Raw genomic sequence first — 26,382 nt, 5'->3', positions numbered from 1 at the left:
TGGCATGGCCACTGCCAGTGCTGTACATGTGGTTTATACACGTTATGGTGTCGCAGTATATGTGTGAGGGGGATGCTGGAATTATTGCTGCCTGTGCTGCTCCTGTTTTGTTTAAAGGGTTAATGTAGAAGAGCTCAGGGCTGCACTGGTACCTGTATCAGGTGTCTAGTCAGATGGGCACCATCCCAAACTCTCCGCCCATCACTCCTCTCAACAGCTCCCTCTTGGATTATCTGTTTATGTATCGCCCGCATACAGGACACCTACAAGCTCATATTGAACCCCCAAAATAACCACAACATAAATATAAGCATATAAGTGTCACAGAGGAGTGCTACTGAGCATGGCAATATATCTTTAAAAGTAGAGACAGAACATGAAACACAGACAGCTCAGTGCACATCCAGTGAAACTTATACACGGTACAGTGCCTAAATATATATGTATAGATATCTTTTGAATAAAATTGTCTTTTAGTTTAACATTTTGGCCAAAGTGTTGAAAGCCCCTGAGCCACTACACAGCAGACCACATCTCAAGGGTACCTAACACTAATATAAATTCTTAATAACCTGTGCATTACCAGGAAGAATGATTTATAATAAATATGTCAAAATTAGTTGCATAGTTCTAAGTCTGATTGAAGCTTTTATTAAACTGTACATTACCAGGAAAAGCACTCTGTATTAAATTTGTCACAACCAAACTGCAAGCAAGCAAGTTCCCCTGAGAGTGGGAGATGCAATGGAGTGAGCTTTTAACCATTTAAATGTGTGCTTGCAGTTTGATTGTGACACATTTAATACAGAGTGCTTTTCCTGGTAATGTACAGGTTAATAAGAGCTTCAATCAGACTTAGAACTATGCAACTAATTTTGACAGATTTATTATAAATCATTCTTCCTGGTAATACACAGGTTATTAAGAATTTATATTAGTGTTAGGTACCCTTGAGATGTGGTCTGCCGTGTAGTAGCTCAAGGGCTTACAACACTTTGGCCAAAATGTTAAACTAAAAGACCATTTTATTCAAAAGATATCTATATATATTTAGGCACTGTACCGTGTATAAGTTTCACTGGACATGCACTGAGCTCTGTCTGTGTTTCATGTTCTGTCTCTGTATCGCCTGCCACAGATACAGCGCAGTACAAAATGTAGGATGGACTGCAGGGCAAAGAAACCCCAACCTGCAGATTTGATAATTTAACGCAGAGACTATACAAGAGCAGGTAGATACTCAACATATTTATACAATGCAGCATCTTGATTATCAGTGTGTTGATACTCTGCATCATTATACAGCGCAGCGTGTTATAGATATTCTTCATCATTATACACCACAAAGTGTACATTAGCAATGTATAGAGATACTTAACATCATTATACGTCATGCCATGTAAATTATCAGTGTATAGATACTTATCACCATTATACAGTGCACAGTGTTCATCATTAGTGTATAGAGATACTCGCAATCACAATACAGAGTTTCGTGCTGATCATTAGGGTATTGATTCTCAGTATCATTACATAGCCCAGTGTGTTCATAATCAGTGTACAGATACTCTGCATCATTATACAGAGCCGCATGTTCATTATCAGTTTATAGAGATACTTAACACCATTATACAGTGCAGTGTGTTCCATTATCAGTGTATCTCAACATCATTATAATGCGTTGCCGGTTTCTCTGGCAGAGAAGAGGTTAGGTGTCCCCTGGCCCAGCTGCTCTCTGGCTGAGCGCCCTTGGTGCTGCAGTCCCCACTCCTCCAAGGCAGAGGGCAGCAGAGAGCTGCAGGACGGGGACTCGGGAGCTCCATCACTCGCCCCCCTTTTGTCTTTGGATGTGCAGAGGAGGGGGGGAGAAGAAGAAGGAGGGGGGGTGTTACTGGTGGCTACCGGTCCTCGCCCCACCCATGTGTGAGCAAATCCAAGGAGGAGGCAGCAGCATCATCACCACCAGGTCCCCATCCACACTGATACCCCAATAAAAAAAAGCCCTTTCTTCGAGCCGGGCAGCAGGGCACGGGCGGCAGCAGAGACCTGCAGAGCGGTATCGGGGGCTGAGTGCCAGGCTTCGGGTTACCGGGTCCCTCTGCTGTGGAGATGATCGCCCTGTTTAACAAGCTCCTGGACTGGTTCAAGGCTCTGTTCTGGAAAGAAGAGATGGAGCTGACCCTGGTGGGGCTGCAGTATTCGGGGAAGACCACCTTTGTCAACGTGATCGCGGTGAGAGAGCCGGGAGGGAAAGTCGTGGGGTGGTGTCGGGATATGCTGTGATCTGTTGGGATACAGTTAGTGAGCATCAGCACTGAGTTGTGTAGGCAATGTGCACTGAATGCTGCGCGTGTTATGATACAGTGTGATATATTGCGATACGTTGTGCTGTGTTGTGATATTTTTTGATATACAGAGAAAACATCACTGCATTTTGTGATATGCTGTGATATGCTGTGATATATTGTATAACAGTGTTCAGTATATACTGTCCATGGAGATTCTGTGATATTCTGTGATATATTGTATAACAGTGTTCAGTATATACTGTCCATGGAGATTCTGTGATATGCTGTGATATATTGTATAACAGTGTTCAGTATATACTGTCCATGGAGATTCTGTGATATGCTGTGATATATTGTATAACAGTGTTCAGTATATACTGTCCATGGAAATTCTGTGATATATTGTATAACAGTGTTCAGTATATACTGTCCATGGAAATTCTGTGATATGCTGTGATATATTGTATAACAGTGTTCAGTATATACGGACCATGGAAATTCTGTGATATGTTGTGGCACATTCTATGAGTAGCAATAAGCACATCATAGGTGCAATCTTGAATACGTTTTTATATATATTGTGGCACAGTGCTATAGAGACTGTTATAGACTGATCTGGAATGGCATTGTGGGATATACTCGTATATTGTGATACAGTACAGTGTATTCAATACATTGTGGCATAATGTGACATATATTGTGATAGACTGTTATATATATTGTGGTACAATAGATAGATTATAAATGGAAAGTGTTTGATAAATTCTGTTACACTGTGATATGTTGCCATATATTGTGATACACTGTTACAGTATATATATATATATATATATTGAAACACTTCATATAAGCATCAGCCCTGAATCCCAATATGGAATCGGCGATGTGTTGTGATATATTCTGCTGACATTTTAATTAAATTCTACAAACTGTGATTCAGATATTTTTATATATTAACATTTACAGCCAAGAATACTCGGAGATGCATATATCTGACTGTGATGCGTACATACATATCTTGAGATACACAAATCCAGTTAGTCTAATGGAATTATATTGTGATACATTTATATCATACTGTGATATACTCTGTAGCCATCATTGCTTTCTGTGTGAAGTCTGTGCTGTCCTGATATATTGTGATAGACGGTGACAGTGTCACAGGCCCCATCTGTAGGATGTAAAACGAGGGGAGGCGAGAGGGGGAGGGGACACACGGCATAATGTGATAACTCTGGAGAATCTTGTATAGAGCATCTCGTCTCATGCACATATACAGGCATAGTGATAGATATGTATGTATGTGTGTGTGTGTATCTGTACCGTGTTAGCCAAGCTTAATAATCAAACATGAATAGACGATACCGTTCTATCAGAAAATGTGTTGGAGCAGCTTGGAGAGAGAGAGACTTATAACCGCAGTACCTGGAGGAGCAAAAAAAGAACTAGCAAAAAAGGTCGGACATATAGACCAGGGGTGCGCAAAGTTTTTACCCTCCGCCCCCCCTGCCTGCTCACCTCCCAGCCCGCCCCCCCCCCCCTCTCCTTCCCGCCTCCGGCATCAAATGATCTAGCGTGGCAATGTGACGTCACATGACCCCGCAGCGTAATTTGACGTCGGGTTATCATGGCGGTGCGAGTCGCCAAAGACCAGGTAAGAGAAGCTGCAGAGGCCTCGCTGTCCCCCGGCATTTCATTTAAATGTCTTGGGGGAGAGTGTGGGACCTCTGTAGCCGCCTTGCCCCCCTGGAAAATCTCCGCCCCCCCCACTTTGCGCACCCCTGATTTAGACAGTAACCTAAGACATAAGGAATAAAGCAAGAGAGACATTTTGGAGGGTCAATATAGGGAAAATGGCAATGGGGCAAAACATACAGTAGTGTGCTTATGATGAACCTTGATGAGCGCCTCAGAGAGGAGGCACAGATTCGATAGTAAGCGCAGGTGATTCCAGACCATACTCCTATAAAGCCGGAAGCAGGTAACAGTAACAGTATAGTTGGTTTATAGGGCTCAATGAGTCTAGATATTAGAGTTTGAAGTATAGTCACACTAAATGTAAGAATATATTCGCAGAGCAGTAACCCGTTATGTGCAGTAGAAATCCTGGGCAAGTATTTCAGTAAAAAGCAGTGGGTCCACAAGTGTAAGGCACCTGGGTGGCAAAGTACATAGGTGCAAAATTAAAAAGGCACATCGAGTAGTATAAGCTCCTGGGGCAGCTCATGCCCACGATTGCAGAGCCAGGTATACCGAAAAGGAGGCACATCTTGTAGTTCCAGCCCACGTTTCCATCGCTTTCTTTAATGCAGAAAGACACTTCTTGCAGTGAACATCTGGTGGCATAGACTCCTGGGGCGACTCATGCCCACGATTACAGAGCCAGCTGTGCCATCATCAATACAAATGGACACACCTTGTAGTTCAATCCTGTGAGCAAACCAAGCCCACGAATACAGAGCGGACTAAGTGCTCATCAATGCAGGGAGACACCGTAGGTGAATCTGCTGTGTGGTAATTCGGGTAGGAAGTCTCATTATATGGTTGTCTTCCAGTGGTATAGGCTTCTGGGTCGATTCCTTGGTTATTGAGAGTAGACTGTATGCAAACATTACTGGAGCAAAGAAGTTATATGGTTCCTGGGAAGACAAGCAACCAGAGTGAGAGACTTGCGGGGATAAGAGTGGGTGGCTCCTGAGAGCGCTAGGTCTACGATCGCCGAGCCAGAAGCATATGCCTAGAAGGGTTGGGAATGTGAGACCTGCGTATCAGCGATTGGCCAGGTTTTGCAGTGCGCAGTAAGGCTAAGATTATTGTCCGCTCATTGCATCGCGGGCGCCTCTTGCCCGAACGATGTGTGAATTTAGCTTCCAGCGATTGGGGAGGCGGCCTAAGCCTGTCCTTATGAACTTTGTTCCTGAAACAGTTCACGTATACTGCTGTACCTGTCAAACTAAGTACAGTACAGGCATACCCCGCATTAACGTACGCAATGGGTCCAAAGCATGTATGTAAAGCGAAACTTTACTTAAAGTGAAGCATTGCCTTTTTTCCACTTATCGATGCTTCGGTACAGGTAGGGAGCCGGTATTGGTGTTCAGGACGTGCTGACAGGCGCATGCGCGAGGTGCCGTTTGCCTATTGGGCGAGGGGAATCAGCGCGTCACTACTACGGCGGTCTGTAGGGCAGAATAAGTGTCCATACTCACGAAGTGAGCGTACGATCACACGGGTATGGTGCTATTGAAAATATGTCCTTACTCGCGAGTGTACTTAAAGTGAGTGTCCTTAAACCGGGGTATGCCTGTACCCTGCTTGTGCTCCATTGTGTTTTGACCTCGGACTCCCTTTTGACTTTCCTGTGCCTAACCCTCAAGTACATTGCTGCCAGATTGTGTATGGCCTCGAAACTGTACTGGACTTTGCTTGCCTGTTCCTTTCCCTCTGATATTTCTTTACTGAGTTCTGTTCCCCCCCAGGGTTCTCCGAGGGGCGCATCCAATATGTATGCGGCTCTTAACATGGTTGTTGTGCACGATTGCAGAGCCATCATAATAAGTGGCACAAGGTAGGTCAGCACATGCTATAGAGATCTCATTGAAAACACATAGTTCATACATGTGCCGGTTGGTCAATCAGCAGGACATAAGAGGAATCACTGGCGGACCTTAGCGTATGTCCAAAAAGCATATGACTAATTAACATTAAGGCCCTTAGGTTAGTAGTAGAAGTGCGGTATCACCGCTCACAGAATCACACACACAGAACAATGACAGACACGGATACACAGACAGACTCACTCCTCTCCTTCCCCCTCATTCCTCCACATCCCATGGCCGCATTATGCCCCTGCACTATCATTTCCCGATGAAGCTAATTCTGTAAGCAAAACTATTAGGATTGTGGACCCTGTAGTCCAGGCTTTTGGAGAGGTATCCAGCTGAGACTGAGAAGGCGTACTGTGGTCTTCTATCACTGACACATATGCGCAGACACAATGGCGAGATGCTGTTAGAGGGCAAGGACGTCACATGTAGATGGGGCAGACCGAGACTGAGGGGTCGAGTCTGTGGCTCAACCAAGAAGTCGGTCTCGTTACCCGCTCGTCACTATGCCAGATATCCAGTTGCATAAAAGAACTGGAAGAGTGAGTGAGACCACTGTATGCTTTGTAATACAGTTTATTTGAAACTTAATGCACTATTGCTCCTCCTGTTTCTATCAGTCTTTATTGTATAGATTCAAATATTAAATAATTATTGTGCAGAATAAAGTGCACAAAGTGTATGAAGAAATCAACCAGAGCCATACAGAATTATTACATTTGCATCACTTTATTATCTACAACTTATGGCAACAGCTATGGGCTCCAACATGGCCCCCACATATGTGAACACCAAGGGGCAATGCATTCTCTCTAACAATGTATATGCTCCATACATCCTTGGCTACTGTAGATACAGTTGTGTGAAAAAGAAAGTACACTCTCGTTCAATTCTATGGTTTTACATATCGGCATAATAACAATCATCTGTTCCATAGCAGGTCTTAAAATTAGGTAAATATAACCTCAGATGAACAACAACACGTGACATATTACACCGTGTCATGATTTTATTAAACAAAAATAAAGCCAAAATGGAGAAGCCATGTGTGAAAAACTAAGTACACCTTATGATTCAATAGCTTGTAGAACCACCTTTAGCAGCAATAACTTGAAGTAATTGTTTTCTGTATGACTTTATCAGTCTCTCACATCGTTGTGGAGGAATTTTGGCCCACTCTTCTTTACAACGTTGCTGTTGTTTATGCACAGCTCTCTTAAGGTGCCGCCACAGCATTTCAATCGGGTTGAGGTGTGGACTTTGACTGGGCCATTGCAACACCTTGATTCTTTTCTTTTTCAGCCATTCTGTTGTAGATTTGCTGGTGTGCTTGGGATCATTATCCTGTTGCATGACCCAATTTCGGCCAAGCTTTAGCTGTCGGACAGATGGCCTCACATTTGACTCTAGAATACTTTGGTATACAGAGGAGTTCATGGTCGACTCAATGACTGCAAGGTTCCCTGGTCATGTGGCTGCAAAACAAGCCCAAATCATCACCCCTCCACCACCGTGCTTGACAGTTGGTATGAGGTGTTTGTGCTGATATGAAGTGTTTGGTTTTCGCCAAACATGGCGCTGTGCATTATGGCCAAACATCTCCACTTTGGTCTCGTCTGTCCAAAGGACATTGTTCCAGAAGTCTTGTGGTTTGTTCAGATGCAACTTTGCAAACCTAAGCCGTGCTGCCATGTTCTTTTTAGAGAGAAGAGGCTTTCTCCTGGCAACCATTTCAAACAAACCACACTTGTTCAGTCTTTCTAATTGTACTGTCATGAACTTTAAAATTTAACATGCTAACTGAGGCCTGTAGAGTCTAAGATGTAACTCTTGGGTTTTTTCAATATCTCTGAGCATTGCACGGTCTGACCTTGGGGTGAATTTGCGGAAGATTGGCAACTGTCTTGAATGGTTTCCACTTTTGAATAATCTTTCTCACTGTAGAATGATGGACTTTAAATTGTTTGGAAATTGCCTTATAACCCTTCCCAGATTGATGGGCAGCAACAATTGCTTCTCTAAGATCATTGCTGATGTCTTTCCTCCTTGGCATTGTGTTAACACACACCTGAATGCTCCAGACCAGCAAACTGCTAAAACTTCGGCTTTTATAGAGGTGGTCACACTTGCTGATGATCAATTAATCAAGGGCATTTGATTAGCAGCACCTGTCTGCTACTTAGGATATTAATTCCTGTGGAATCAGTAAGGGTTTATTTAGTTTTTCACACATAGCTTCTCCATTTTGGCTTTATTTTTGTTAAATAAATCATGACACGGTGTAATATGTCATGTGTTGTTGTTCATCTGAGGTTGTATTTACCTAATTTTTAGACCTGCTAAGGAACAGATGTTTGTTATTATGTCCTGATATGTAAAACCATGGAATTCACAGAGGGTGTACTTTCTTTTTCACACAACTGAATATTGACAATATTTTCATTTTGTGGCTAGGCTCTATCCGGGATACAGGAATTCTTTAATTATCTCATTATTCCCTTCCCACACTTATCAGAGTTACTTGTGCTTGGAACAGCACATTAGTGCATTGATTACTGATCGCATGGTGTGGGTGTAAATTCTCCTTTATACACCAAAGATATTGACAGAAATCATCTATTGTGCGCCAACAGCTTCCACCTGACACCTCTCATGAAAGGTCTGCCATACTCTCAGATGATATGGGGGTCATGCATTGCTCACGATCCAGTTACTTGTCTTCAACAACTTAGACTCGTGGATGATAAGCTCACCCAGAGAGGTTACCAATGGACAAAGGTTGAGACCAACATAAGAAAGGCTATGAAGCTGAATTTCTCTAATCTGTTACATGCCAATCCCCACAGAAGAACTGAAGACCTAGATTAGTTTGTCATCACTAGCCAATACAGCTCCATTTTTACCACAGTCAAGCAATCCATTCGACAACATTGGCATATTGCAGCTCACAGATCTAGCATAAGGCTGCGTCCCCGCTAGCGCTGAGCGGGCGGCGCTTGCCGCTTTTACTTGCAAAAATCTATATACGTAAGCCCCTGCTCACGCGGTGTGTGCGCGCGCGTGAGCACGCACGCTCACCCACGTTTGGGTAAACAAAAAAAAATTAACTTTCGAGCGCACTCAACTTTCCAGCAACGCCCCCCCCCCCCCCCCCGCACGCTTCCGAAATAGCCATGACAACTGGCGCTCATGTTTGGAGAGCTGGTGATGTCACCGCTCTCAAGCATGAGCGCGGTCAGCGCTAGCGGGGCCGCAGCCTTAGATCTGCATACAAATCCAGGCGCTCCAATCAACTGGTCACTAAAAACTTACTGGCAGCTGAACAATCTATTGCTATCCTGCGATACATGCCCATCGAATAGGTATGCAGACCAGAGGCAACACGGCACAACTACTACACAGAGACTGCTACTAAATTTATAAACTTGACACTATCCATCCTAAGTGCCTGATTGTTAACCAGCCAGTCATTCGCTTATTTTTTGAACACGCTAAGGTCTGCCTGTGATTCCACTTATGTCCTTTAGGGCAACTAGCATGTGTATGAACTACGCTTACAATGAGATCTCTACGGCATGTGCTGAACTACATTGTGCCACTTATTAAGTTGGCTCTGCAGTTGTGGACTACAACTATTTTAGTAGCCGCATACATGTGTCTGGATGTGCCCTAATCTTCCAGGTGTACTGTATGCTTCTGACTTGTTAATCATGGACCTACCCAGGTGTGTCTCCCACTCCGGTTGCTTGTTCTCACAGGAACTGCATGATTCTTTGCTTCGTTAATACTTGCATGTAGTCTACTCAGACCACCCCCAGCTGCCTCTTCTTCTTCCTCCATCTCACCTCAGGACTTTGCTGACTATTTTAAGGAAAAGGTGGAATTCATACTTCAAAATACCCTCTGTTTCCTCCTCCCATCCTACATCGCTTCCTAACTCTCCTCCTGCCTTACTTGACTCTCTTTCCTCTATCACAGATGATGTGTTACTGTTCTCCTCTTATCCCTCTACCACTTGCCCTCTTGACCCCATTCCCTTCCATCTCCTAAAACCGCTTGCTCCTACTATATGTGGCAGGACGGCCTCACGGCAGGGTCAGTAAGACACTGTGTAAAGCTGACTGTAGTGGTTTATTAGCCACAAAACAAATAAACATCAGGTGCACTGTCCCTTTCAGAAAACCAAATAAGAAAAGAAACACCAATTCCTGTTAGGGAAACTAACTAGACTTCACTCCAGCCCTTTCTAGCGGGCAGCCAGCTAATCTGATTATCCACCCAAAACAATGGCTCTGCAATCCGGGACCTGGTCTACCCAGGGAACCTCGAGGACTGCATTCTCAGCTCTGCAATCGTGAGCCTGGTTCACCCCAGGATTCTCCACAACAGAATGAAACTACGTACGTGGCTCTGTAATCGTGGGCGTGGTCCATCCCAGGATCCTATGCCACTGAATGTTTGCAAGAAGTGCCTTCTTACATTGATGACTGCATTTTCGGCTCTGAAATCATGTCTATATAGTGACTACAAGACGTGTCTCCTTGTATTAATGACGGTTTCCCTGGCTATGGAATCGTGGATGTGATTTGCCCCAGGAGCTTATATAGCTTTTTTGCTTTGTTTTGCACCAATGTACCCCAGCAGCCTTAGGCTACGGCCCCAGTCCTCACTGCTGCATGGGCGCGCCTGGAAGCACGTGAACAGAGTACAAGAAAAGAATTGGTGCAATTAGCGCTATAAGCTGAAAATGAATATTGAAATAAAAAATACGTGTAGTGCAAATGTTTACACTGAAAAACCTTAAAATATTAAGGCAAGGCTGCCAAGAATAACCGACCCAAAACACAGTCAGTGGAATCACAAAACAAACAATACAAACCGGCGCCTAAAAAGTCCAAAAGTAGTCTGTACAAAGTCCAATTGGATTGAAGTGCAAAAAAATTGTTTCCAATCTTGTACTTCCAGGGTCCACAGCAAGATGTTACGTGGTATATGTAAAACAAGCAGAAAAGAACATCACAGTGCAAACTGCTGGTTACTCACACAGAAACACAAACACTGGACAAACAATACAAAACAATAGACAAACACAAGCAAGGCTGAAAGAATAAAGAGAGTTAATTTAATAAAACATATATTTAAAATAACAAAAATGAACAATGGCAGGTGACTGGTCCGGTCTGGTAAAACCGGAATCCTGCTCACAAGATGTTGGAGTAAATGCGCATTGATTGGGAGGTGTTGGTAATGACTCCAGAGCGTCGGGTTGATGCAGGAACTGTTCCAAACGCTGTCACTCACTCCTGGACCGGAAATCCGTCACTAGGGATGGGTCTTGGGGACAACCGCCTCTTCCTGCTGCTACAATGCGATCGATCACTAACGAGTAGCCTGCACTCTTCGGTGATAACTCTGTGATACTGCCCAACGCGTTTCGTGCGCATGCGCACTTCATCAGGGGATCCCTCCGGTCCAGGAGTGAGTGACAGCGTCTGGAGCAGTTCCTGCATCAACCCGACGCTACTGGAGTCATTACCAACACCTCCCAATCAATGCGCATTTACTCCAACATCTTGTGAGCAGGATTCCGGTTTTACCAGACCGGACCAGTCACCTGCCATTGTTCCTTTTTGTTATTTTAAATATATGTTTTATTAAATTAACTCTCTTTATTCTTTCAGCCTTGCTTGTGTTTGTCTATTGTTTTGTATTGTTTGTCCAGTGTTTGTGTTTCTGTGTGAGTAACCAGCAGTTTGCACTATGATGTTCTTTTCTGCTTGTTTTACATATACCACGTAACATCTTGCTGTGGACCCCGGAAGTACAAGATTGGAAACAATTTTTTTGCACTTCAATCCAATTGCACTTTGTACAGACTACTTTTGGACTTTGTAGGCGCCGGTTTGTATTGTTTGTTACGTGAACAGAGTACAGCCACGATCGGTGGCCTAAGGGAGCAAAGGGATGTGCGGAGGGCAGCCAAAGCGAGGCATATCTGCCCTTCCATTGGCAGCACGCCGAGCATGTGACTGCGTTGTAGCACGGGAAGACAACATTCTTGTCTTCCCTTCCAGTGTGCGCAGCCCAGCGCTTTGCGCGCCCTCACACACAGACGCCCCTGGGGCCTGCCCCATGGAGGGCCGTGCTGTTGTGTGTGGCGCGCACGTCGCAGCACGCACCGCAGCATCCACTGGGGACCTGGCCTTACACTTCTGGACCCCCTGCTACTGACCCCATGTTTACTAAAATACTTATCTTGGATGCCTGCTACATATTGCATATCTGTGGCGATATTCTTGCATTTAGAGCCTAGGGAGGGACACGAGTAGAGGGAACCGCATGTTTAAGTTCCTGACTTGTTGGAATATATGTATACCAGAGGTCCCCAACTGCAGTCCGCAAGGACCGCTAACAGTGCGGGATTTAAGGATAGCCTCTCATTAGCACAGGTGGCCCAATCATTGTGACTGAAACACCTGTGCTCTAGCAGGGGTATCCGTAAAACCTGTTAGTGCTCCTTGAGGACTGGGGTTTGGGTCCTCTGATGTATACCATACGATTCATTTTGCATTTCAAAATGCTGCATTATGTATCTTATATGCTATCATTTCCTCTTGTTTTTAACTTTAACTTCTAAGCACATTTTGTTACCTTTTTTTTGTCTCCCCATTTGCTTTTGATCCCTTTGTGTTGCTCTCTCGCCCTCTGCATGTTACTCTCTTAGGCCCCCAAAAAATCAAAACATTGATTTAAAAAAATATTGAAGAATCTGCACTGAGCTCTGTGCCCGAAACGTTGCATGTTCACATGCTCTTCTAAATAAATCTGTGAAGATTGAATCTATTTATTTTCCAAGTGTTTATTGCAGCATTACTTTCACATATTCGTTACGGTTTTTGGGGTCCTTCATCATTTACATTTTCACATCATTTTATGTATTCCTTTTTTGTATTATTGTCATTCTTTATAAAGATTGTTGGAGCCAAAAAGGTGGATACATTTGCAGTCAACATATATACTGAATACTCGCCGCATATTTTCTATTAATATTCAGGGCTAATCGTGCCCACTACCTCTACTGTATATATTCCATGTATATAACTTTCATTGTATCTATGCCTCAGTTTCCATTTCTCACTCTTTACAACCTCTCTTTCCTCCCCCCCCCCTCCCCTGCCTATCTCTCCAGGCCTCCCGCTGGTCTCTCTCCCCCCCCCCCCCCCCCCGTCCTCACTCTCCACTTCTCACCCTCAGGCCTCCCTCTCTTTCCCCAAGCCACCCCTCTCACCCAGCCCCCTCCCCCCTCTATCTCTCTCCTCCCCAGTCCTCCCTTTCTCTTCTTCCTCCAGGCCTCCCCCACTCTCCTTTACATCCACCCTGGCCTCCCTCGCTCCACCAAGCCCAGCTTTTTTCATCTCCCCACAGTTCTCCCTCCCCTTGGCCTTTCTTTTTCTCTCTCTCCCCTAGGCCTCTTTCTCCCTCTCTTTCTCTTCCTTCAGACTTGCCTCTCTCTCTTCCCCAGGCTTCCTTCGCTCTTCCCCAGGCGTACCTCACTCGCCTCCTCACAGTCTTTTGTCTCCTCCCCCACTCTCTCTCCCACTCTTTCTCTGTGCCTGCCTGTCTCTCACTCTCCCCCCTCACACTCTCCCTCCTGTGACGGTGAAGGGGTTAACCAGGCTCACTAATAAAGGTTCAGCCCACTTGGATACCCTGGATCCGTGTGTTGAGGTCCTAGAGTGTCAGCTCTTGGACCCAAATGTCCTAAATGCATTACTGTGACTGTGTGCAAATTATGTAACATTAAAGATGTATGTGTTTTTCGCCTTTCCGGGGGTGCTGGGACCGGGAGATTTCTAGGCTGTAAATTTCAGGGTGGGTTTGCCGGAGAAAGTCTTTACAGAATGTGTCTACGTATCGGGGTTCCAGAGTTATGGGATACCCCAGGAGTTGGATCCGGGAATCTAGTCAGATTCTCGGATGCAGCCAAGCACATTGCTCCGGGTAAACGCTAACTCTGAAAACGTTATTACGACTCACCGCCAGGATTCCTGCTGCAGCATCATCCACACAAGGTAAACGGGCATGAAGGGGTTAATGTATACCTGCAACCATACAGGGGGTCCCTAGTATAAAGAGGGGTCCCTTGTATAAGGAGGGGTGCCCAGATACATACCCAATTACCCTGGACCTGGTATAGGGGTTCAGGGGGTGCCCCAGGTAAGTAAATAAAGCTGAGAGTGATGTCTTGTCTGTAAAAAGTTTTAACAGTTATTTCTAAAGTGTGCCAAGAATGAGGCTAGTGAGGGTAGGCAATATATACTCTCACCCATCCCTGACACCAGAACGGGAACTTATATATTTTTATCACACAGAAGACAGGACACAGTAAATTTTATTAAAGAGTTATATTTAATAGGTATATGTACAGATAACCTGTGAATGAACTGTGGGATTTCCACGTCATGGATTCCAAGAGACCAGATGTCTACCAAGCTTGGTTGGCGCATGCCCCTTTACAGAATGAAAACAGGTGCCCACCCGGCTTTACAATACCGGCAAATCGGTGATTGGCTGGCAGGGAAATTCCCACGCTCTGATAGGCTGTAGAGGTTTGTGAATGGGACCCTCAAACCCATAAGAAACCTTGCAGCCAATGAGCGCAGATTCCAAGCGCCAAACCATCAGCGGCAAATTCAAAGATGCTCTGTGAAGAACGTAGCGGTCGCGTCTGGCATTGCATGCCGAAATCAGTTCCTGGACTTTCGGGAGTACCTACTTGTCATTGGAAAGGGCTTCTACAGAGGTCATTTTTGTGAATTTCGTTTAGAGGATAGATATATTTGTTAGCTACCTTCCCAGTAAGTGTGTTAACCCTGTAAATTGTGTTACATTGTGTGTATGTCTTTTCCTGAAATAAATTACAATTTATTTTACCTCCTTGCTTTGCTCAATCAATGATCCCGGTATAAAAAGGTGTTGATAAACCTGGTCTCCCGTGACACACCCTCCCCCGCCCCCCCATGTCCCAGGCCTCCCTCTCCCCTCCCAAACACTCTTTCACCTTTCTCTCTCTCTCCCCCCAAGGCCTCTTTCTCCCTCTTTTCCCCAAACCTCCCTCGCTCCTTCCCCTGGGCCTCCGTCTCTTACCTCCCAGGCCACCATCCCTCTATGTACTAATCCCGTCCGTCCGTCCCCCCCTCTCCAAAGCTCTGCAGGACGGCTTAGGCTCTGTTCTGTGATATAGGCCTAGTTTCCAAGGCAACCATGTAGATCGAGCTCGTTATAAAATATGCTTTTTGTGAGGGGAATATTGGGGGTGAAGACAGTAATGAGGGGGAGGAGCGCGACCGTGTCAACTCCTGCCTCCTGGTAACTTATCCCTTTCTCTGTCTCTTGCAGTCGGGGCAGTTTAATGAAGACATGATACCGACTGTTGGCTTTAACATGAGGAAAATCACCAAGGGGAACGTAACCATCAAGGTGAGGGGGTGCCTGGCAATGGCGCTGCTTTCTGTTTGAGGGGGAGCCTGACACGCCTGCTGCTTGCTGTGTGTATAAGGGGGAGTGTGGCACTGCCTGCTGTATGTGTGGGGAGAGCCTGGCACTGCCACTGCCTGCTGTGTGAGAGGGAGCCTAACACTAGCTGCTGCCTGCTATGTGAATGAGAAGGAGCCTGGCACTGCCTTCTGTGTGTGTAGGGTTCCTGGCATTGCCATAGCCGGGATAGCCCTCTGTGAGTGTGGCGGGGAGCATGGCACTGTCACTGCCTGCTATGTGTTTGTGGGAGGCTGACACTGGCCATTGTGTGTTAAGGAGGGCTTGCACTGGGGGTGCTGTTTGTGAGGGGGATGATGGCATTGCCACTGACCGCTGTGTGTGTGTGTGTGTGTGTGTGTGTGTGTGTGTGTGTGTGTGTGTGTGTGTGTGTGTGTGTGTGTGTGTGTGTGTGTGGAGGTTAGCACTGTCCATGCTTTGTGAGACAGTCAGGCTGGCACTTTCCTGTGTGTGTGTGTGTGGGTTGACACTGCCCCGTGTGTTAGGCTGCCACTGCTTTGTGTGTTAGTGACGGAGAGGGCTGGCACTGCCCTGTGTGTGTGAGGGAGAGGGCTGGCACTGCCCTGTGTGTGTGAGGGAGAGGGCTGGCACTGCCCTGTGTGTGTGAGGGAGAGGGCTGGCACTGCCCTGTGTGTGTGAGGGAGAGGGCTGGCACTGCCCTGTGTGTGAGGAAGAGGGCTGGCACTGCCCTGTGTGTGTGAGGGAGAGGGCTGGCACTGCCCTGTGTGTGTGAGGGAGAGGGCTGGCACTGCCCTGTGTGTGTGAGGGAGAGGGCTGGCACTGCCCTGTGTGTGAGGAAGAGGGCTGGCACTGCCCTGTGTGTTTGAGGGAGAGGGCTGGCACTGCCCTGTGTGTGTGAGGGAGAGGGCTGGCACTGCCCTGTGTGTGTGAGGGAGAGGGCTGGCACTGCCCTGTGTGTGTGAGGGAGAGGGCTGGCACTGCCCTGTGTGTGTGAGGGAGATGGCTGGCACTGCCCTGTGTGTGTGTGAGGGAGAGGGCTGGCACTGCCCTGTGTGTGTGAGGGAGAGGGCTGGCACTGCCCTGTGTGTGTGAGGGAGAGGGCTGGCACTGCCCTGTGTGTGTGAGGGAGATGGCTGGCACTGCCCTGTGTGTGTGTGAGGGAGAGGACTGGCACTGCCCTGTGTGTGTGAGGGAGAGGGCTGGCACTGCCCTGTGTGTGTGAGGGAGAGGGCTGGCACTGCCCTGTGTGTGTGAGGGAGAGGGCTGGCACTGCCCTGTGTGTGTGAGGGAGAGGGCTGGCACTGCCCTGTGTGTGAGGAAGAGGGCTGGCACTGCCCTGTGTGTTTGAGGGAGAGGGCTGGCACTGCCCTGTGTGTGTGAGGGAGAGGGCTGGCACTGCCCTGTGTGTGTGAGGGAGAGGGCTGGCACTGCCCTGTGTGTGTGCGGGAGAGGGCTGGCACTGCTCTGTGTGTGTGAGGGAGAGGGCTGGCACTGCCCTGTGTGTGTGAGGGAGAGGGCTGGCACTGCCCTGTGTGTGTGTGAGGGAGAGGGCTGGCACTGCCCTGTGTGTGAGGGAGAGGGCTGGCACTGCCCTGTGTGTGTGAGAGAGGGCTGGCACTGCCCTGTGTGTGTGAGAGAGGGCTGGCACTGCCCTGTGTGTGTGTGAGGGAGAGGGCTGGCACTGCCCTGTGTGTGTGAGGGAGAGGGCTGGCACTGCCCTGTGTGTGTGAGGGAGAGGGCTGGCACTGCCCTGTGTGTGTGAGGAAGAGGGCTGGCACTGCCAGGTGTGTGTGAGGGAGAGGGCTGGCACTGCCCTGTGTGTGTGAGGGAGAGGGCCGGCACTGCCCTGTGTGTGTGAGGGAGAGGGCTGGCACTGCCCTGTGTGTGAGGGAGAGGGCTGGCACTGCCCTGTGTGTGTGAGGAAGAGGGCTGGCACTGCCCTGTGTGTGTGAGGAAGAGGGCTGGCACTGCCCTGTGTGTGTGAGGAAGAGGGCTGGCACTGCCCTGTGTGTGTGAGGGAGAGGGCTGGCACTGCCCTGTGTGTGTGTGAGGGAGAGGGCTGGCACTGCCCTGTGTGTAAGTGCAGCTGACACGTCTCTGTGTGTTTGAGAGAACTGGTGTGTGTGTGTGTGTGTGTGTGTGTGTGTGTGTGTGTGTGTGTGTGTGTGTGTGTGTGTGTGTGTGTGTGTGTGTGTGTGTGTGTGTGTGTGGTGGACACTGCCTCTGACTTTCCCCCCTCTCTCTCAGCTCTGGGATATAGGGGGACAACCGCGCTTCCGAAGCATGTGGGAGCGATACTGCCGTGGAGTGAGCGCCATTGTGTAAGTCTGAGTACAGCTGTGTAATGTTTGCACTGTATATTCATTTTGAGTATCTCTATACACTGATAATGAACACGCTGTGCTGTATAATGATACTGAGTATCTACACACAAATACAACATTCCGTGCTGTATAATAATGCGGAGTAGTTCTATACAGTGATAATGAACACGCGGTGCTGTATAATGATGCAGAGTATTTATACACTGGAAAAGAACACGCTGCACTGCATAATATACAGTATAAGATTCAGAGATAAGTACTTTCTAACTTTGCTCTCGGGGGGTCACTCGGTGAACAAAAAATAGAAGCTGGTGCACCAAGTGTCCACTGTTCCTCACCCCAAAGGATGACAGATTTCCCCCCCCCCCCCCCCAAAAAAAATGGTGACTCAGCCCGTGCGGAGGAGCGCTGAGGCTGAGGGAAAGCGGGTGCTTTCCCTGACCTTAGACCGCGCGCCGTCCGGGCGTGTCAGGGGGCGGGCCAGTGACGTCACGGTGCTGGTTCGCCCTCATTGTGCGAACCGCTCACTTGACCGGAGACTTACGTTTCCGCACGCTTGCGGAAGCGTGCGCGAGCCTCTGCTAAAGCCGCTCTCATTGTGGCTGCAGGGGCTCAGTGCCGAACAGCAGCGCGCCTCAGCACGGGTCAGCGCATAAGCGCAGACCATGCCCGAGGCCTTAAGCATTTATATAGTTAACAGAATCATAGCTTACATACAGCCTAATACAAAAATAATTTTGAAGATAAGGAGGATAGGATAGAAAAGAATATCACCCAGTTGGGTGAGGCCTCTGGGCCACCTTGTGGCCCTAAAAGAAAGAGGCTAGAAAAAGAGGAGGGAAGGGGAAGAGGGGGGGGGGAGAGCAAGGGAGGGAGAGTTAGCCCCACCCCCGGTCGCCGCATACCAAGACTAACCAATTTGGTTTGGTTTCAGGGGAGCCTATATCATCCAGATCCAGTTCCCTCTATCTCCTGACAGAGGCAAACATTGAACTTCACCTATTTAATCAGCCAGGGCTCCCAGATTTTATAGAAGGCTTCTGTAGATTGTTTGAGAAAAGCAGTTAGCTTTTCCATACACATTGTCTGATTAATCCTCTTTTTTTAAAAACATTTGCTTGGAGGGGGGAGATACTTTCTTCCAGGAGGCCGCCATTGCACATCTCGCCGCTGTGAGAATGAAGGAGATTCATTTCCTCACTGGTCGATCGGCAACAGCTTTATTTTTAATCTTACATTTACAACCCTTTCACAACCCCGATAGTCAGCCTGATAGTAGTCCAGAGACCAACGCTGTAGCCGTGGCTTGTGACTCCCGCTGCTACCCACATATAGGATGACCAGATTTGTCCTGGCAAAAACCGGGACGAATCTCACGCATGTGTGATCAGCATTTTCCGACTGCGCATGCGCGAATGGCGTTTGGCATGCGCAATTGGAGCTTGCTGGTCGCGTAGGCGCAAGTGAAGCCGGCAAGTGCCGATCGAGCATGCACACGAGCAGTCGGGAAGTGCCGATCGCGCATGCGCAGTTTGCAAGCGTTCTTTGCGCATGCGCAGACGGTGCTCGCCAATGGGACAGAAAACCGACACAAAGCCTGAAAAAGTCGGGACAGAGCCTGAAAAACCAGGACTGTCCCGGCTAAACTGGGACGTCTGGTAACCCTGCCCACATAAGCAGTGGCGGATTTCCCATTAGGACCTAGGGCAGCAACATTTTGGGGTGGCAAAGTTCCCATATACAGAGGCCCCCGCTCTCTTCCCCACTGATTGTTGGGGGATACCGTGGGGCCTCTGTACAGTTCTTACCTTCTCCTTCGTGCCGCGCTCCTCCTCCTTCAGCACCAAATGACGGAGTAGCGCTGCACCAGGTAAGTGCCGAAGGGCGTTGATTTTGTAAATCCGCCACGGCACATAAGGGATAACAGAATCATTTCACCAGCCCCAATGGGGGCAGCATCATCGCTGGTATTTACATGCACCTCTTGGGCTCTCCCAGCCTGGCAGGACAATCCCCACTGACAGCAACATATTAACGCATACAGTAAATACAAACAAAAGGAAGGCGGGCATCTTGATGCTCCGGAATGGCCACATGGGAAGAGGCCCCCCCCTGCATTCTCGCAGCCCCTATATACTCTACCCCTTGCATCTCCTCCTGCAATCTAGATATCACATGACACTGCTTCGTAGCAGGAGGCAATGCAGCTCCGGAAATGGTAAGAGGTGCCGCCAAAACCCTATTGCACCAAGCCCCGCTGCAAACTCCCAGCCGGAAATGCATGCATCCTATACACCCCCCATACATGCATCATGTACATCCCCCCCCCATATATGCATCATATACACCTCCCCATACATGCATCATATACACCTCCCCATACATGCATCATATACACCTCCCCATACATGCATCATATGTACACCACCCCCATATATGCATCATATACACCTCCCCATACATGCATCATATACACCTCCCCATACATGCATCATATACACCTCCCCATACATGCATCATATACACCTCCCCATACATGCATCATATACACCTCCCCATACATGCATCATATACACCTCCCCATACATGCATCATATACACCTCCCCATACATGCATCATATATACACCCCCCCCCATACATGCATCATATATACACCCCCCCCATATATGCATCATATACACCTCCCCATACATGCATCATATATACACCCCCATACATGCATCATATATACACCTCCCCATACATGCATCATACACACAGAAACGCTTTATATTCACACCTCCATTCATCATATACACACACACACACACACACACACACACACACACACACACACACACACACACACACACACACACACACACACACACACACACACACACACACACACACACACACACACACACACACACACACACACAGTGCCGTAAGGAGCCATCCCAAAGAGACTGGGAGGAGCTGCCTTGTGAGCTCTGAAGCGCCACCCTGTGGCCGTAACCTGCACTGAGCTCATACTCCTCTCTGCCACCTGCCCGAATGTTGAAAATCTGACCGGTCCTGGAGTCCAGGGCCCGGCTGGGCTGTTTGCAGGGAAAGGTGTTTGACACGTGCTGTGCTTCTTACCTGCGGCATCTCCTCCTCAGCATCCCGTCGCCATGGCGTTGCGACATCAAATGGCGTTGTGTTGCTATGACAACGGGATGCCGCATGGCGTTTTGACGTCGCACGGCTTCTTGTTGACATAGCAACGCAACGCCATTTGACATCGCGGCGTCATTCCCGCTGTCGTTGGCCCTGCCTTTGGGTGACCCAAGACGTAGCTATTCTGTCATGGGGTCGCACTCCGGGGGCCCCTGGGTGTAGCTACATCCTAAAGACTCTTCTAATTTTTGTAGGGGAGATCACACAAAGGGTCAATAGTGAACATGCAGCGCTGTATAGTGAGGGACCGTATTTCTAAATACTGATAAGGAACATGCAGCGCTGTATAGTGAGGGACCGTATCTCTAAATACTGATAAGGAACATGCAGCGCTGTATAGTGAGGGACCGTATCTCTAAATACTGATAAGGAACATGCAGCGCTGTATAGTGAGGGACCGTATCTCTAAATACTGATAAGGAACATGCAGCGCTGTATAGTGAGGGACCGTATCTCTAAATACTGATAAGGAACATGCAGCGCTGTATAGTGAGGGACCGTATCTCTAAATACTGATAAGGAACATGCAGCGCTGTATAGTGAGGGACCGTATCTCTAAATACTGATAAGGAACATGCAGCGCTGTATAGTGAGGGACCGTATCTCTAAATACTGATAAGGAACATGCAGCGCTGTATAATTATATGTTGAGTATCTCTATACACTGATAATGAGCATACAGCATTATATAATGGTGTTGAGTATCTCTATACACTTATAATGAACACGCTGCACTGTATAAACTAATAATAAACACTGCGCTGTATAATGATGCAAAGTATCTATACAGATAATTAATATGCTGTGTTGTGTAATGATCATGAGTCTGTAAACTGGTTGTAAACACACAGCACTGTATCTATCTGCTGAGTATACACTGATAATTAACACGCTGCTCTGTATAATGATGCCGAGCATCTTTATACTGATAATGAACATGCTGCGCTGTATAATTATACTAAATATCTCTCTTGCAGATATATGGTTGATGCTGCAGATCAGGACAAAATTGAGGCGTCGAAAAATGAGCTTCATAACTTGCTGGACAAGGCTCAGCTGCAGGGGATCCCGGTGAGAGAGAGCGTGACACCTCAAGGACTAGACAGAGATGAGGAGCCTGGCACTTCTAGGACTAAACGGGATACAGAGCCTGGCACCTTTAGTGCTAGGATGGGATAGAAAGCTTGGTACCACTGGGGCTGGCACAGGGATACAGAGCCTGGCACATCTAGACCTGGTACAGGGATACAGAACCTGGTATCTGTAGGGCTGGTATAGGTATACAGTGCCTGGTACCTCTAGGCCTGTTAGAGGGATACAGAGCCTGGCACCTCTAGGGTTAGTATAGGGATACAGAGCCTGGCACATCTAGACCTGGTACAGGGATACAGAGCCTGGCACATCTAGACCTGGTACAGGGATACAGAGCCTGGCACATCTAGACCTGGTACAGGGATACAGAACCTGGTATCTGTAAGGCTGGTATAGGTATACAGTGCCTGGTACCTCTAGGGCTGGTAGAGGGATACAGAGCCTGGCACCTCTAGGGTTAGTACAGGGATACCGAGCCTGGCACTTCTAGGGCTGTTACGGATATAGAGAGCCTGACACCACTAGGACTGGTAATGGGACACACAGCCTCCTGTAGGACTTTCAGGAATAAAGAGCCTCACACCTCTAGGGCTCGTACGGGCATGCACAATGTGGTTCCTGTCCTGAAACACTCTAATTTGTCTCTCAGGTTCTTGTCCTCGGCAACAAGAGGGACATTGCGGGGGCTCTGGACGAGAAGGAGTTAATCGAGAGGATGTGAGTATCTGGTTAACCGCTTCACTATCAGAGACCTGCAGAGCCAGAACACGTCCTCCCCCCCCCCCCCCCATTAAGCCCTTCGCTGACACTGCAGTCAGCCAGCTCCATTAACCCCCGACATCTTTCATTTCACGGTCATCTGAATGCTGTACTCAAAATGGTCACCAGAGGGCACCCACAGCACGGAGCATGTCCCAACAACTCCTTCCACATATGGGACAATAACAAATCCAAGGGGCTGTATTTTGGAGCAGCACGGGCCTGTGCCCCGGTACACTTCCCCTCCCTTACTCTCTCGTCTTCTGTGCTCTGCTTCCCACGGAATCCTCACTCACTGCAGCCTCTTTCCCCTGCAGGAACCTTTCTGCCATTCAGGACAGGGAGATCTGCTGCTACTCCATCTCTTGCAAAGAGAAGGACAACATTGGTGGGTGACGAGGGGGATTACTGGGGAGTGACACGTAGTGATGTGGGGTTGATGGGAGTGACAAGGGGGTGACGGTCATTGAGAGGGCTTCTGTGCATGTATCAAGGAACACAGTGACAGGCTGAGGAGACCTGTGGGACATGGAGTTTGTCCCCTCAGGGGGACACAGAGTTCTTTGGTGAACCGACTGTCTTTGTCGCCCTCTTTCTCTCTCCCCCACTCTCACTCCTTCGCCATCTTTTGTCTCTCTCTTCTATCTTAATGTCTCATGTGATTCTTCCCCGTGTGTCTCTTTCAGACATAACCCTACAGTGGCTTATCCAGCACTCCAAATCCCGGAGGAGCTGAGAAGAACGACTCCCTGCCCGCCATCTTTAAATACCCCGGCGAGTATTTTGTCTCTGGGATTCGCCATGATACCAAGAAAATGGAAAGACGCCCAAATCTCTGAACTCTCAATTCTCTCCCCCCCCCCCACCCCACCTTCTCTCTCTCTCTCTCCCCCCCCCCCCCACCCCACCTTCTCTCTCTCTCTCTCTCCCCCCCCACCCCACCTTCTCTCTCTCTCTCTCTCTCTCTCTCTCAAACACTCTCTCATTACCTCCCTCTTTTCATCGATATTTTTACACTCTCCTTTCGCTCTCTCTTGTAAAATAAACTCCCCACACCCTCTCACGTTTCCTCACTCTCTCCCCCTCCCTTTTTATTGTTGTTGATATGTGTGTGCGTGTATATATCTATACATGTGTATATATTTTAATGTTATTTTTTTTTTTAATATACTATTATTTAAGTAATTATTTAGTTCTCCTCAGGCATATATATATATATATTCCTGTGCAGGTAGTGGGAGCTGATTAATCTGCATCACTCTGTGAAGGGAGTGGGTACAAACCTCCATCTTTAAAATTCTGGCGCCAAGAAATTAGGCCCTGTTCCATTTAAATGCACAGTTCATATCACCCAGACCAGACATGGTGCTCCCAGCATACTCTGCTGCTGCTGCCCTGCCCACTTCCTGGCTCATTCGATCGTGGCATTGCTCAGGAAAGGCAGTAATTACAAAACGGTACAAAGGCAGAATCTCATTTTTAATGAAAACCTCTCTATGATTTAACTAAATGAAACACAATTAAACAAATCATTATTAGACAGTTCATTATTTCAGTCACCCAATTGGACAGGTGGAGGGGGCTCTTCCTCAGGCCTTGTTATAGAAACAATTTGTTACATTCAACCCCCCCTCGTTAGCAATGTGACGAGCTGCACATCAAATGTTTATATTACTTCTGGGTTATTTAATTAATGTCCTTAGGTCTGAGGAGAGCAGCAGAGCATTGCTGTGTATCTGATACAGATACACAGTGCTCTGCATATAACACACATGGCTCCACAGTTGTCGGCATACAACATTCATGATTCCACAGTGCTCTGCATAGAACACACATGGCTCTGCAGAGCTCCTCCCCTCCCTCTGTATAATGATGTCATTATTTCTGTTGTTGATATTTCTGCTTTATCTCGTGTACATTTTATTTAATTTTTGGCTTCTAATAAATTAATAATTTTGTCAGCGTTCGGATGTCTTATTATATACAGTGTTATAAATATTAAATATTATCTCCAAAAGAAGCAACTTCTGGTTGGGGAAAAAAGCAAATCACTACACTTACGACTTCTACGTGAAATTGGAAGCGAACACAGATAACACAGGCCATAACCCGGCAGAGGACAAGCAAGAAGAGTCCACCAGTGATGCATCCTTCAAGAAGTAGCAAAAGCAAATAAATCCATGAAAAATGGGAAAGCTCCTGGAATTACAGCCGAACTCTTGAAAGAAGCTCGGGGAGAAATAGAGAAAGATCCTTGCAAAACACTTTACATGCTGCTTGAAGAACAGGAAAATTCCAGAGCAATGGAGTTATGCCATAGTTCTCCTCATCCACACGAAAGGAGGCAAGACCTGAAGAACTACAGAACAAATCAGTCTGCTTCCAATAACTTAGAAAAAAATGTGCAAACAGCACACAGCAGCGCACTGCCAAAAATAAGGAATACATGTGGATAAAAGTAAATGAGTATTTATTGCCCAATGAAATTGACAAATAGGGGGTAAGGACCTTCCTACGCGTTTCGCACAGTCCTTGATAAAGCACTACTGTGCGAAACGCGTAGGAGGGTCCTTACCCCCTGTTTGTCAATTTCATTGGGCAATAAATTCTCATTGACTTTTATCCACCTGTATTCCTTATTTTTGGCAGTGCGCTGTTGTGTGCTATTTGCACATTTTGTTTCTAGCTTGTGGACCTTCATTGGCGGCTGGACACGCCACTAAGAGACTTCATTTGGTGCTAAGAGTGGGTAATATACAAGAAAAATGCAAGACAAATTTCTGGATTCGCTACAAGGGCTACATATTTGGGTGAGTGTTTTTCAGAACTTTATGCATTATTGTCTCCAATGAGGCACAGTGGAGGGGGTTCATCTTCCATCCACTGTTTCCTTCAGGAAGATATTTACAGGTTCATTAGAATTACCACCTCACCCAGTAGCTTACCCACACCCATAGAAGCTTATGTCTCTTCATAATTTGGGCTTATTTGTACGTTGATTCCGGGAATTTTAGAGCACCCATTCCTCCTATATATGCTTCCAGTAACTTACCAGATCTTTTATGAAGATGCTCACTAATCGGCTACCACAAACCCTCGACTTTGCCTGGAGAGCAAGCAAGATTTCACAATGGATACAACACAGTGGACCTCGTCCCAGTCATACAAGAAGTGATTTCCTGAAGTAATGAATAAGATCTACCACTCAGTTTAGGATTCGTAGAATACAAAAACACTTTTTATTCTGTCTTCACCTCGGCGATCCTGGATGCATTAAGAAGACAACATGTTGACGTGTACATAGATATTCTGAAAAACATTTTTGAGAATGCCACATCAATCATTAGATTATATGAAGATGCAAGATAAGGATCAACAAGGGTGTGCAGCAGGGAGACACCATGTCCCCGAAGTCTTTCTCTGCAACATTTGAAGAATTGTTCAAGATTATTAGATGGGAACAAAAAGTAATCAAAATAAATAGTGAATATTTGAGTCACCTATGATTTGCAGGTGACATTGCTATTTTTGTCCAGAAGACCTCCAGCAACAAATTGGGGATCTCGCCCAAGCAAGTAAGAATATGGGCCTCCGT

The 26,382-nt window shown here is 47.1% G+C and overlaps 1 protein-coding gene across 1 annotated transcript; it reads left to right on the top strand.

Annotated features, from left to right (window-relative positions):
- Positions 1–1,827: 1,827 nt before the first annotated feature.
- ARL8A (ARF like GTPase 8A) lies at positions 1,828–24,753 on the top strand. Its single transcript, XM_075613927.1, has 8 exons — positions 1,828–2,232; positions 15,293–15,373; positions 17,657–17,730; positions 21,914–22,007; positions 22,678–22,745; positions 23,105–23,175; positions 23,474–23,645; positions 23,689–24,753. The coding sequence occupies exons 1-7, from the start codon at positions 2,110–2,112 to the stop codon at positions 23,521–23,523; spliced, it is 561 nt and encodes a 186-aa protein (XP_075470042.1). The 5' UTR covers positions 1,828–2,109; the 3' UTR covers positions 23,524–23,645; positions 23,689–24,753.
- Positions 24,754–26,382: the final 1,629 nt, after the last annotated feature.

Source organism: Ascaphus truei, chromosome 9 (assembly GCF_040206685.1).
Source record: "Ascaphus truei isolate aAscTru1 chromosome 9, aAscTru1.hap1, whole genome shotgun sequence".
In the NCBI taxonomy this organism is placed as follows: Eukaryota; Metazoa; Chordata; class Amphibia; order Anura; family Ascaphidae; genus Ascaphus; species Ascaphus truei.
This window is presented reverse-complemented; position numbering and strand designations above follow the sequence as displayed.